Genomic DNA, 14543 nt, shown 5'->3' with positions numbered 1-14543 from the left:
ATGAAAAAATAAACTTATCATAATTGCAGAAAATATATAATAGCAGTTTGCTAAAATGATAGAATTTTGTTATAGAAATTAAAAAAAAATCACGATAGAAAATATTAAAAAAAAATACTAAACAAATATTAAAAAAAAAATATCAAAAAAATATTAAAAAAATACTAAATAAATATTAAAAAAATAAAAAAAATCAAAATAAATATTAAGAAAATGTATATAATTATTTTTTAACTACAACTATTCTAAAATTTAGTTTTGAAATATACTACAATCATGGAAAAAATTTCCTCTCCTAAGTGTCGAAAATATAGCATAATAACAAGTTGTATAGTATTGTATATAATAGTATTTTGTTATAAATATATTTTTTAATATTTACATAAACTCTAAGAAACATAACAAAAATTAAAAATATATGTCTAATTATTTTTGGAACCAAAACTATAGTTGTTAAAAATGGTCAGGTCATAATTGCAAAATGATAAAAAAAAATAAAAAAATATTTTCCAAAAATATAAATGTTATAAAAAAATTTCTCAATGTAAAATATAAAAAAAAGTATTTATCCAGTATTTTTTATTACGACTTTTTGAAAATTTTGTTATGAAATATACATATGTACATATGTCTGTATGTTTGTTACTGGATGTAAAACGTATGAACATATACTAAAAATAATTTTCTAAACAATAATTCTGTATTTATAATAAATTGAAATTGAATTGTGAAATTTTTCAGCTAAACCCCAGTATTATATGAACTGTGTTTTGGAAAATTCAGAAATATTTCCCTAAATATTGTTTAAAAGTCCGCCGAATGCAAAAACAAGGAGCAGAATTATAAATAATAGAATTTTTAACAAAAAAAAAACACAAATTAGTAAACAAAATTTTTTAAAATAAATTTTTAATAAAAAAATTTTTACTAATATAAAGAAAAATAAAATTAAATTGTACGAAATTGTAGCCACTTTATTAAACTTAACTTAAAACTTAAAATTAAGTTTCTATTATACTTTCATTGAACAACACCTTTTTCAACACTTTTCAGCACATCTCAACACCCCCATTCAGCTGTGATTACCACCTTGTGTTGATCATTCAAATTCACATAAGAAATCTTTGTGTTTTCCAATAAAGAAAACGACAGTTTCGCCTACAAACAAACATCCGTATCATACTTGGCTGCAGTGTAAACAAATCTGCTTGCAAGGGGTATATTTTACGTTACCGAGAACGAGTTGAAAGACCCGCCAACAACAACCAACAACTATGCAGAACAAAAAATAATTGTTTATAAATTCAATGATCTTTTGTTTACAAATAAAGTGTTTTCCAATTATTGTTTTCGGGGCTGCTCATGGTGAGATGTGCCCTTACTCGGCTGATAATTTTGTTGAAGCAGCATTTAAGGTGTTTATTATTATTATTTCTACTTTTTTCGAGAGTTATCGCATTGAGGTAACATTGTATGCCACCTAAAGATACGAACTTCTTCACATGGGACTGTGTGTTTGTGCGGAGCACTTTAGAGTACTCGCTTTTATGTGCAGGCGGTGTTGACAAAAGCGTGCTTGGCTCAAACTCAAACTCTTTCCATTGTTGTTCCTGGTTTTTTGTTGTTGTTTACCTCAACGTACGGAACAGCGCGTCTTTTTGCGAACGGTAATTTGATGCCTGCTGATCAGACGGTGAATTTGTGTGTTTGTGCTACGTTTCTCCTACGGTTTAAGGTGAATTTTTCGTATAAGCAATCAAGCACATACATACATGCTTACATATGTATGTACGCTGAGTATGATTTTGGTTATATTGTATGTAATGTACGGTTGTGTATGCTTTAAATGTAGTATGCTGATAGGTCCCTTGGATTCTTTGTATATTTGAGGCTTAGCGCTGGCTTTAAGGACCACACATCGGGTAGTCGTAATCGTGAAAAACATACGTACGTACATGCGTATGTATACATATAATATGCATATGAGTATCTATATAATTAAAATAAAAAATTTTTGTTAATTTGAGCCGCCAGCGATTGGCCGAATTATTAGGAATCACTGATGACTAATGCCTACAGTGCTAACTATTTGGGCGCTGAGCTCATAAGTTTACAAAGTACATAAATATATTTGTTTATATGCAATTATATAAATAAGCTTAGGTGTTGGTTTTACAATGAAAAAAAAAAAAATTATACAAAAGATTAAGGAACAGATTAATTTACTTGAGAAATAAAATTAGTTGCATAATGTATTTTCTATTTTATATTTGACAGTGGTTACTGTAACAAAAGAAGAGAAAAATACAGAAGATTTATATTTAAGTAAGTATTAAATCTGAAATCTTTTATATGTTTGAATTTGGGAGACTTCCTTCGGAAAACTTTCAATCTGATACTTCATATAGTGATGAAACGAACAAGCAGTCTCTTGAATGCAACTGGCTAACTTGCCTTTTTCAATGAAGACTGAATTGTGCTAAATTCCTGCTTTTACAAAATTCTTATTATTCAGTTATTGAATGAAACTGTTGATATAACGTTTTAGTGTTGTAAGAAATTCACCAGTGAATAATTTGATTAGCTTTGTTGACAGGAAATGGGTTATACTGCAGAAGTACTCACACTTTGTACCTTACTTAAGCTGAGTAAGTAAATCTGATAAGCAGTAGGGGGAATTTTCATAAGCAACACAAACACACCAACAAAAACAATATATAAAATATATAAGTAATAGCTGATAAAATATTTGCAATAAAATGCATTAGAAATAAATAAATAGTAATAAATATTTAGTACATACACATGTATGTATGGATGTATAAAATTGATTTAATGGTTCTTGAGAATCATGAATGAATCGGCTGTCGGCAAATGCTAATGAATGTTTACGTCTAAATTAGCGAAGAAAAAATCACTACTAAAAGTGATAGACCATTTGATTGTCGGCGCAAATGTAGCGCTGCAGCTTGGGTTATATAAAGTTCAATAAAAATTCTAAAAGGTCGGTTGATAACAGGGTTTAGAAAAATAAGTAAAAGTTAAGAAAATAATTTGAAAATGTGCATATTTTGCAAAATCTTGACAATAATATTTATTACTCAGTGAAAATAACCGAAAGAAAACAGGAAAATTCACCGCAGCAAATAAGAAATAGTTATCTAATAATATGGAGTGAATAATGCATGAATTTAGCGTATTTGACTTTTATGAATAAAGTTTTGGTACGAAAACTGAAGAACAATGTGGGGTTACGAAGTCAAGTGAGTTATTTAGGTTTACTGGTTAATTAGAAGCCACAAATGGAAAGCAAATTAGTAAAAAAAAAAAAAAATAATAATAATGAAAATTAAACAATAATATATGTAATTTGACAACCTTTTCTTGTAAAAAAAACAGCCACAATATTTTTATATAAAGGGAAACAGATTGACAAAATGGCTTATCCTTCTAACTAAGTCAGAAATTTGCTTTTCTTGTATACCCGTTTTGTTATAAGAACAAATTGTTGATGGCAGTTTACTCATTAAACTCCAAATAATCCAAAATCTAATAGCAAGTTCTCGCTTAACAATTACAATAGTTAGTAAATAGATGTGTAAGCAAATTTCTCTACTTACATTGCACGGCGAACGCTGGTGATGATGGCATACTTTGGTTTATTATATTATCCTCTTGGCCAAAACGTGATGACGACGGCACCAGACAAGACAACATTGGAATGAGATTTCTTTGTTTGCACGCGGACTTTTGTGCTTATTCCTTGCTAAGTTGTATTAGCAAGAGCGGCGGCAATGACACTTTTCTTTTGAGCGTGTTAGAGCATTATTGCACTTAGTAATATTTATTTAGTTATTATTTTAATTTACCAATGAGAATTTCGATTTTGTAAATTTTACGCTTGGAAGTTTGCTGCTGGTTGATGTCTCGATTTTCATTGGAAAATGGCGGTGTGCTAAGCAGATAAACCAACTACTAATTTTGTTGCTCACACTTAGATCTAAATAATGTTTGCACTTGCTTTTGCTAATTAATTTACTTATAACACTTCTAGTTAGTAATTTCTGAGGCTCACATCAATGTTTTCATTATTTTGCAGCGGCAAAGCAACCGGTTGTTTAGTGCAGCTACTGTGGTGGCACTTTAACTTTTTCACGAAAGAAAATACGATTTTTAAATTCTTTAAATACGCGTTTCCAGTTTGCTTTTGTCAACGTTTTTTTGTATTTTTACGAACTTTCAGTAATATACACCTTGGGCACTTATTTACTGTTGTATTCACTGTTTATTCTTACTGAACGATTTTTTCGTATAGCCATATGTGTAGGGTATACAATATTTTCCGATTCGGCTTTCTTATTATTTCAACACTTTATCTGGCAAATAGTGAAATCCAAGGTTTCAATTTGCTTTCAACTGAATTTGAATTAAATTATTTTTTGGGAACAACGTGTGTGTTGACCGCGCGACGTTCTGGTCGCTACTACAATATTTTGTGATGACTTTTGTGTGGCTGTTCCGCAAGCATGTTGCCGTTCTGCCGTGCTGCGTGGCTGCTGGCGGCCGCAGTCGGCACTCGGCCTGTGTGTGCCGTCAACGGCTTCGTCCCAGTTGGCAGCGGCGTTGGCGAAGACGCTACCACCGCTTGCCATGCTTGTGTGTGAATGTGTGCGAGTCGCAGAGCTGTGCCAAATTGGAATCAGGAGGGATGGGTTCTAACAGTAGCGATAGCGCACATAAGAATTACCCACCAATCCAACAACAACCACCAAACAACAGCATCATGCGCCGCTCTGTTAAGTTTCGGCTGCCGTGTGCTCAGTGTCCGATCAGCAAATAAGAACAAATTTACCCTGTGCTCTTTCTATTTGCTCAGCAATGAAAAAAAAAGAAAACACGGGCGTACACTCTGCAGAACACAAAATCTTCGGCTACCTTTGCTGTCACCGTAGTGCGTTATATGTGGTGCACACATAAATACACAAATACTCTCGTACAAATCCAATTCGTAGCGTTGCTGTGTGTTTTTGTTGATTGTGCCGTTGGCTGCGCTGCTGGCTTCATTTTATGATGCTTTTCGTTTTTTTACTTCAGTCCTTGCGAGAGGGCGGCGGCGCTCTTCTGCCACAAGGTGTGTAATATTCTCTGTGTTTGGTGTGGTGGTGGAAAGGTGCTGGTGTTGGGGTTAGTTGTGGTGGTAGTTGTGTTGGCGTTTGCGGTGTTGTTTTTGCTGCTTGCGATAGCGGTACGTTTGCCATATAAATTTGTGTTGCTTTTTTGCTTATTCTCTGCTTGTACAGAGAAACTAAAAACGTAATTTTGTTGGTGTGCGGCTCTCTGACATCTCACATTCGTTCAATTCTAGCCACTCGTCTATGTTACAGTGAGGGAGAACATGTTCAGACACGAACTGTTGGAATTAACATAGTCGTTACAGGGCATATTTCACGTTTTTTTTTATTTAGAATTTTGATGTAAGTTTTGAGCTTACTAAATGCTTATGTTAAAAAAAAAATATTTTTCTAAAGTAAAACCCACAGAAAGTAAGACGTAAGTGTGTACCTCCTAAGTCAAAATGATTATTAAATAAATTAAGTGAAATTTGGAGAAGTAAGCGAGCAACAAGTGTTCGTTTTTTAAAAATGGTGTCAATGGTAAAATAAATTTCGAGAGTTAGCTCAAGACAAATATAAGATCTGGGCCCACCGTTGATAAAATTTTGTAAAGTGATGAGATTTTCTTAGTATTTTCCAGCTGTATTGGACGTCACAAAACGTAAAATGGACGAGATTGTTGGATACAACCCAAAATGGTCTGTGAGGACACGTTCATTAAAATGTTAGACTTGTTTCTAGCAAGCTACTATTGCTAATACTAAATAAATAATAACAATATCTTCTTCTTTGTTGGTGTAGACAGAACGCAGTACCCGCCGGGAGAAGCAGAGGAAGAGGAAGACATCCAATCCGTTAGAAAAACCTGGTGGAGAAGGATCAGGCTACACTTGGAATCTTCAATTGGCGCCAAACAGCCAGAAAGTAGTCTGACACGCTGTTGTAAATAATAACATAAGTATGTATGTATGTATGTATACGTATGTACATATGTATTGGATTGTCAAAAAAGTCTTGCGGTATTTTTATTTTTTATTTGAAACCATCGTTGTGCGGTGGAAATAGAAACTGTATGGGGTCCATAAACTGCACAAATTTTATTGGCGGCTTGAGATGCATTTTTTCCTTTATCGTAGTAGTACTGTAAAATATGCCGTATTTTCTCTTTATTTTGCTCCCTGTGCACGAACGACTTAAAAGAAACGGCAATCAATCAAACACGTGTTAGCGCGTGAAATGACCTTTCCAAAAAGGTATAGCACACCCGATGCGACGAATAAAACTAGAACTACGCGCTTTCAGCGCCAACTAGCGAAAATACCGGAAGACTTTTTGACAATCCAATATATAACTAAAATTATCAATTATTGATTAATATTCTAATATACATTCATATGTACATTACCGGTTTGGGTTCAATAAGACTCTTCCTTCATAAGAACTAACGACCAGTTATCCGTCTATTATAGAATATGAAGTTACACAATTATACTCAATATTTTTATGAAGATATAATTATATACAGTAGAAACTCGATTAACCGGACTAATAGTAGTCGATAGGCATTCGGATAATCGAAAATCCGGATAATCGAATGTATGAAGAAAAACAAATAGATATTCATATCCTGCAACGAAAATCAATGTTTATTAAGAAATGAACACTTACTTATTTATGTATGGACATATTTTCTTAGATTACATTACATACGTAATACTAAACTGCAGCATTAATCAGGAAATACAATAAAATATTTAGGTACGTATGTACGAATAATTTGTGTACAATATGTGTTTGGTAATTTGCATTTGGTAATCATGAAATAAGTACGTAGGTAATAAGTTTAATTTGGTTTAAAATATTTGGTCATTGTCATTTGACGTAAGCAACTTTTTCTCTTCATTGCTGCTATATCACGAATTCGTTTCAGTTGTAGTAGACTCACAGTATCACTCTAGGGGTATTCTCTTGCTCTTGCAAAACCCTTGCACGGTGCGAAAATTGCATATATTTCCTCTCGGTGCACCGGCACAACAACAAACACTCGCAGAAAATTATTTGCAATGGCTGTAAAATATGTCAGACCAAAAACCATGTATATTTGCGTGCAATGTCATGGAAAAATATAATTGCAACCCTGTTTTAGCTGACATTTTACATAAAGACATATAACGTCGTTCCGACACGTTCATGATTCCATAATTTGTACGTAGGTACATATAAATTGGTCGCGATTGGTAGTCCGGATAATCGCGAATCCGTATAACTGAGGGCCGGATAAACGAGTTTCTACTGTACATATGTATGTATGTATGTATATACTTGTTGGGTTCATTAAGAGCATTTTGACTTCAAATTTATAATTATTCTAAAATGCAAGGTAAAATTAATTTGAAAATGAAATTTTATTTCTAACACTAATCCATTTCAAAACAAATTTTCGGAATTTTTATTATTTCTATACAATTACAAAGGAAAAAAACATTACCTAATTACGTTATCGTAAAATCCGAACTTGGCTCTGTTAAAACTTCTCTCTTAGCGCCTGTTAGCAGCATAATGTTACCAGAGCAGAGGATGTTAATGAGAAATTCTCTACCATTACGTTTTTAGCCGTCATGTTAACGTTACGTCATTATTTCACGTAATGGTAACTAAAATTATTGGCTTAATTTCTATTTTACCATATGGTGCAATATTTGGGATTTCATTGACAACCACTACTAACTAAAGTGACAAATGTACTTATACATATATGTATGTGTGTATGTACATATGTGTATGTAATATATGCACACATACAATATAGTAGTAGCATATTTGCATACATTGCTTTCCAAAAACTACTTTTAATAAATATGTATGTGCATAAGTATGTAGCTTATTTGCCTGTAGGTGCATGCACGAGGAAAGGTTCTGCACACGCCATATGGATATAAGCGTATACATACATACATACATATGTATGTATGTACATTTATATTTCTCAATTAAAAGTATGTACATAAATACATAAGTATGTATGAGTTTTTCTTAGAATAAAAATTTGTAGACTTCAAATAAAAACGCGAAAGTTTTAATTTTATTTCAAAAAACATACTCATGTATGTAAAATGCCGCAATGTTTCATTCCCATGTTTTTAATGTGATTTTAGAAAAATTTGATTTCTAGAAAATTGAAGTTGAATTGTTTTTCGTTATTTAAACGCGCGTTTTTTGGAACGTGTATTTTCGAAGTCGGTTGGTATGATTTCTCGAGAACTACACAACCGATCTTCATGAAAATGGTTGTAGGTATTTGAGATACAATTCTAAAAGACTTAGGCTAAGGATTACAACTATTTAAAAAAAAAGTATATATAATTTTTTTTTGAAAAATGTGTGCCAAAACCCCAATTTTAACTTTTTTGTTCGTTAAGTTTAGGTTTTTACCAAAAAAAGTATTATTTCACTTTAAATGATCCTGTAAGAAGTTATCTTGCCAACATGGGTGCATATTTTTTCCGTGGGGTTACTGGCAAAGGTCGTGTTTAAAATATTTGTTTCCAAAAATTTCAAAACTTCTTTTTTAATAGTGTATGTTTGTAACAATAAAAAATTCTAATAAAATATTTCATTTGAAAAAAATGTTTTTACCTGAGGAAACATGTAACCCCACAATTTGTTATACGTTTATTTGCATATTCGTTAATGGTCGTGACAAAAAAATTATGTACGTATGTACATACTTATATTGCCAAATTAGCGTTAATTTCTATTTTCCATTGTATGCATTACATACTTACATATGTACATGTGTATATCAAATTCCACAATAGAAATATTCATTCCAATTTGGCATCGAAGATTCTTTATCGGCAATCAAGCAAGTGTGAAAACAGTTTTGATTACATATTCATGAGTATTTACCGCTACCGCTTTATAAATATTATTTTTCATTGCAGAAAAATTTCCGAGAACTCATTGGGGTTTACCAATACATTGCCACCGTAATTTCTGAATAAAAATGACTTTAAATTCGATAAAATGCAACCTTTGTACCGCGCTGGCACGTTCTAAAGTAGTGGACCATTTATGCATACACACACCGGCAAACATATTATCTATGTATTTATGTCTATATTATTACATACGTATATATATATAATATCAGTACATACGCACACATACATACTTACATACATATGTAGGTACCATATGCATGCACCTACTCTTTTCACCCGTTAAAAAAATAAAATTTCTACGCTGCTCTTTTCCTCAACCACTTTGCCTTTCCTTGCCAAGCGACGGTGTTGCTTATCAGTGAAAATGCCGAGGTCCATTTTTTATACTTCTTAAGCATAAGTGTATGTATGTATGTATATAAAAAGATATAGATATGTACATACATACATATACATGCATATGTACATATGTATATTTATGTATCAAGAAAGAGAGAAATAATCGAAATGCAACAGTGCAACAAAACAATGCACCTACTTGACAAGAAATTCAGAGTCAAATGGGTCTCTGTGTATGATGTATTTAAAAACATATATATGTACATACATATGTATATGCATACAACTAATTAAAATGTGCACACACATACAAATAAGACCTATAAGGCATTGCTTAAAAGTTTTTTGTAACTCCAATAAAACTTCGTAGCTATTGAAAATCAACAAAAACAACAACAACAAAAATGTTTTTATTTACATACATATGTGCTTACGTACAAGAAAAGACTTCACAATTTTTTTTACAATGAAAATAAAATGTGCGTCATATCACCGGCGACAAACGAAAACAACAATCCATAACCGATTAAACATTGGGTAAAAATTAAGATAACAAAGCAACAACTACTGCACTACTTCTGCTCTAAATATCAGCAGCCGCTAACACAAAAAAATGTACCGTACGCAATTAAAAAAAAAATATTTCGAAATCACTAATGTAACACTCCATTATTCAGTCGTCTGCCTCACAAAAGTTCGTGCGTTGCCCATATGTACATACTTATGTATGTGTGCATTGTGTTTGTTTGTGTATCTTGCCCACATTGGGGTTAGGGGTGGAGCTTACGATTCATCGATGCTCATTCTCGCGCTCGTCGCGTTTGTGGTGTGTGTGAGAAAATATTATTGTTGTTTGAGGTATTCAGTATTCATACAATATTATGGTAGGGGGAGCCATGAGGCGCACACACATACATGCAGTAATTGCTTGTGCGAAGTGTAAAAAGTGGAATAATTAATGCGCACCTGATTTGAGGTGGATCGCTGGTACACTGTAAAAAAATATGTCGAATTGTTGTTAAAAGGGGTTGAGGGGATTTTTTCAGTGTATGTACTCATACACATTCCGTCATAACTTTTTGCATAGATGCATTAGAAGAATATTTTATTTTGCAAAAGAACGATCGAATATTCTATATTAGGAAACAATTAAATTTTATTTTTCTATTTTTTGTAACATTTTTTAACTAGAACAGAAGGGAAAATAGTAAAAAAACAACTTTCTGAGTTTTCAATGCAAAGGAAGTTCTTCGGTAATCCATCGTTAAGTGATTACAAAAAACATGTGTGAATAAATAAAATAGGGAAAATAAGTAGGGAAGCGCTAAATTCGGATATAACCGAACATTTCATACTCTTGTTACTTGCATTTCTTTGGCATTTATTTTTTGAAGTTTATCTCTTTCAATTGTTGGGCGAGGTTACGTGTCAGATAGTGCACACGTTACACCCAATTTCCGATGACTGATTTGGGTATTTCAACTGATAACTGGCGAATGACACGCGTAATGTTTTGCTCCTAGGCCAGTCTAACGGTGTGGTATCTTAGATATCAGTAGCTCTGGAATATTTTCAGGTTACTCTCTCGTCCATAATGGGCCTTATCGCTGAAAAAAACTTGGTTCGAAAATGTCGGACCAGCTTGGAACTTTTCAAGAGCCCATAGAGCGAAGCGATGCCCCTTGGGAAGGTCGAGTGGCGTTTTACGGGCGTGGCAGTGGTCCGATTATGCCCATCTATGGCCTCGTAATTTTTGTTCTGTACTAAGGAACCCGTATACTAAGTTTTATCTAAGTTTTTACTGAAGTTACAGCTTGCACGGAGGGACGAACAGACAGACAGTCACTCGGACCTCAACTTTTTTCGTCACCCTGATCATTTATATGCATGCACATATGTATGTATACTTATATAGACCTTGAATCTATCTCGCTTAGTTTTAGGTGATACGTATAACCGTTAGGTGAACAAAACTGTGATACTTTGTAGTAAGAAGTTGCAAGAGTATAAAAGGAAACATAATTATAATAATTTGAAACTTCAATTATTTATAGACCATTCATCAATATGAAATCAATCAAAGAGAGATACTAACATACATACATACATATGTACATATGTGTCTCCACTTATTCCCATCCATATTGTTTTTTCCCATGCAAAATAATTCGTTTCGGATTCACTTAGGATGCATTCAAGTGACAAGCATCCATACCGACATATATGTACATATGTATATTTGTACATATGTATGTATGTGCTTAAAAATGCTCTGAATATTATATTGTCACATAAAGTGTGAAATCTGTGTGGTTGGGAGAATTTCGAAATTCAATTGTGGTTTGCCAATGTTTCAACAAACACTTGAAGTTCCAATATGCGACCGCACTCACCGCTATATCCATATACAAACATAAGTACATACTTTCATATATACTTATGTATGTGTGTATATGTATGTTTATGTAGAGTACAATCGGGGCATTGCCCCCTTTTAACACTTTGAAGCAATCAAACCGGCAAGCGACATCCCCATCCGACTTCAAAGTGGACCTCGCTGTATGCAAGAGTGTGTGTGCATGTGTTTCTTTTATGTTGTAAGTGTTATGCACTGGAACTGCGACTAATGACAACAAAAGTTTACTGCTAATTAAAAATTTGAACAAAACATGCGCAATTTAATACTTTTCTTTCTATGTTTTCCTATGCACTTACACTTTAACTTTCATATGTATGTATGGATGTATTAATGTACATAATTAAATATATATATATGTATGTACATAAGTATGTATGTAACAGTGTCTCTTGAAATTTCGAAACTGGACAAGCGGGGTTCACCAATCGCCGCATTTTCTTTTAATTGGGCGTTGTGAGTCGTGTGAGACCTCGGCTTTCCCCAGCACTGGCATCTGGGAAATAACATTCGGAAAAATGCGTCGTAAATTCGTGACCACGTCTTTCGATTAGCCTGCAAAGCAGTGAATCGGCACTGGTGCGGGTGGAACCGCAACAAGCGCATTTAAACCGCATTCAACGGCTGAAATTTATGTGTGAATAGGGTTTTACGTAAAAACATATGCAAACCCACATCCACATACATACATAGAAACATATGGTATGTATGTACATATGTAGAAGAAAGGGTAAATATTTTCGACTAAAAATAGCCACAACAACATGCTTGGCGGTTTCGAATTAACATTTTTTTATATTTCTTATTTTGAAATAACCGAGTATCAAAACGCTGACTAATACATGTGAGTGAAATGTGTGTGAGTAACTGATTTTATGGGCAGTTGTCCTGAAAAGAAAGCAAAAATAACTGAGAAAGGTTAGGTCCGCAATTCCTATGTTTATCCACACACATATGTATTTTGGTAAAGCTGCAAGTAGTTCTAACGGGTGATCCAAGTAGAGGCCTCTTTTTGACAAATCTATTTCACTATTGTATGGCATTTCATCATGGAAAGACTTACGCTTGAACAACGTTTACGAATCTTTCAACTTCATAACAAAAATTTACGTTCGCGCGTTTCGCTCAACTCATGTCCAACATAATCGGCCTACTGAGCGTATTATTTGCAACACTATCGCCCATATTGAGACTCAGCTCTCATTATTGGATAATATTCGACCGAATAGACCACGTCCAGCAAGCAGTGAAGAAAATATAGCAGCCGTAGCTGAGAGTTTTCACGAAGACCGCAGAGAATCGATTCGGCAGCAACTCGGACTGGCTTATGGAACGACTTGGCGCATTGTTGAGATCTTAAATTTAAGGACAACAAAATATAGCTTGTACAAAACTGAAGCCGCTCGAACTTCCCAAGCGACATCGCTTCTTTTTCGAGCTCTTGAAAAGTTCCAAGAATATCCGACGTTTTCGACCCTCAATAGGTACGTACACAGGTATGTAAACAAGCAAAAGTGCCACATTCGAGACAAAGAGCTACTTGAAGAGATTCAAGAATTGCATTTTCAAAAATCAACGCTATTGTGTGGTTTGCGGGCCGGTGGAATCATCGGTCTATATTTCTTAAAGAATGATGCCGTTGAGAACGTGACGGTTTCTACTCTTTGATACCTGGAATTGAAGCTCATGATCTTTCCATACATCGCATCAATCAACGGATTTATTGAGAGAACACTTCGGTGAGCAGATAATTTCACGTTTTTGGCCGGTCGATAAGACACCAAGATCGTACGATTTCACACCGTTAGACTTTTTCCTGTGGGGATATATAAAGTCTAAAGTTTATGCGAACAATACCGCTTCGATTTAGGTCTTGGAAACATTACGCGTGTCATTCGCCAGTTTCCAGTCGAAATGCACGACCAAGTCATCGAAAATTGAACTCAACGGATAGACCATCTGAGGCGTAGCTGCGACCAACATTTGATTTGATGAAAGATAATCTTTAAAAACTAATTGGTAAAGAATGTTCTTTCAAATGATAATAAACATACTTAAGTGTAAGTGTATGAGCTCGGGTATCAAACATTTATGAATTATTTAACGTGTGACTTTCGTATAACAAACCGAAAAAATGTGCAGAATAGTTATTAAGCAACCGCATTATGATTAATAGCTTAAAAGCCCGCTCTCAATGAAACGAAAGGCAAAAGAACACTCACTAAACAGTTTCTTTAAAGCCTCAACACAAATTCGGCTATTTTTCTGATTTCGATAAGAAAATTAAAGTATTTTATTGAACTAATTTTACAAGACCAAACAATTTGTTGCGAACGAAATCTACAAATGTACGAAGCCAAAATCCCTCAAACGAAACAAAAAAATTAATAAAACATCTTTTCGGAGGTGTGAGAGCTTTCGGTTAAACTTTAAGTAGCCCTGGAAAACTATATGTCAACTCCACTATTTGCTACCCAAAAGATATGCAACCGACACACTTTCGAACGATTGCTGAAAAGGCTCAGTTGAAGAAGGCAAGGCACAACCAAAGTGGCGTAATTCCCCAGACAAGAGAGCAATGCAAGTTTTCAGTCAGTGTCATCAGGATTCTATTGCAAAACTCCGATTGGATTCCATTCTGAATCTGTGAGAAATATTAGGAGCACGTAAGAAAAAGGGTGAATATTTTGATTTGAACACAAAGGATCTTCACGGCAATTGCGGCTTAAT

At 33.8% G+C, this 14543-nt stretch overlaps 1 protein-coding gene across 1 annotated transcript in view; it reads right to left on the bottom strand.

The window, feature by feature from the left end:
* The window catches only part of LOC105226759 (zinc finger protein 1), a 61910-nt gene extending 57414 nt beyond the window's left edge, over positions 1-4496 (bottom strand). The window contains exon 1 of the mRNA XM_011205780.4: positions 3621-4496. Coding sequence (XP_011204082.2) covers positions 3621-3717 — 97 coding nt within the window. The 5' untranslated portion in view covers positions 3718-4496. The remainder of the gene's footprint in view (positions 1-3620) is intronic.
* Positions 4497-14543: the final 10047 nt, after the last annotated feature.

This window comes from Bactrocera dorsalis, chromosome 2 (assembly GCF_023373825.1).
Source record: "Bactrocera dorsalis isolate Fly_Bdor chromosome 2, ASM2337382v1, whole genome shotgun sequence".
In the NCBI taxonomy this organism is placed as follows: Eukaryota; Metazoa; Arthropoda; class Insecta; order Diptera; family Tephritidae; genus Bactrocera; species Bactrocera dorsalis.
This window is presented reverse-complemented; position numbering and strand designations above follow the sequence as displayed.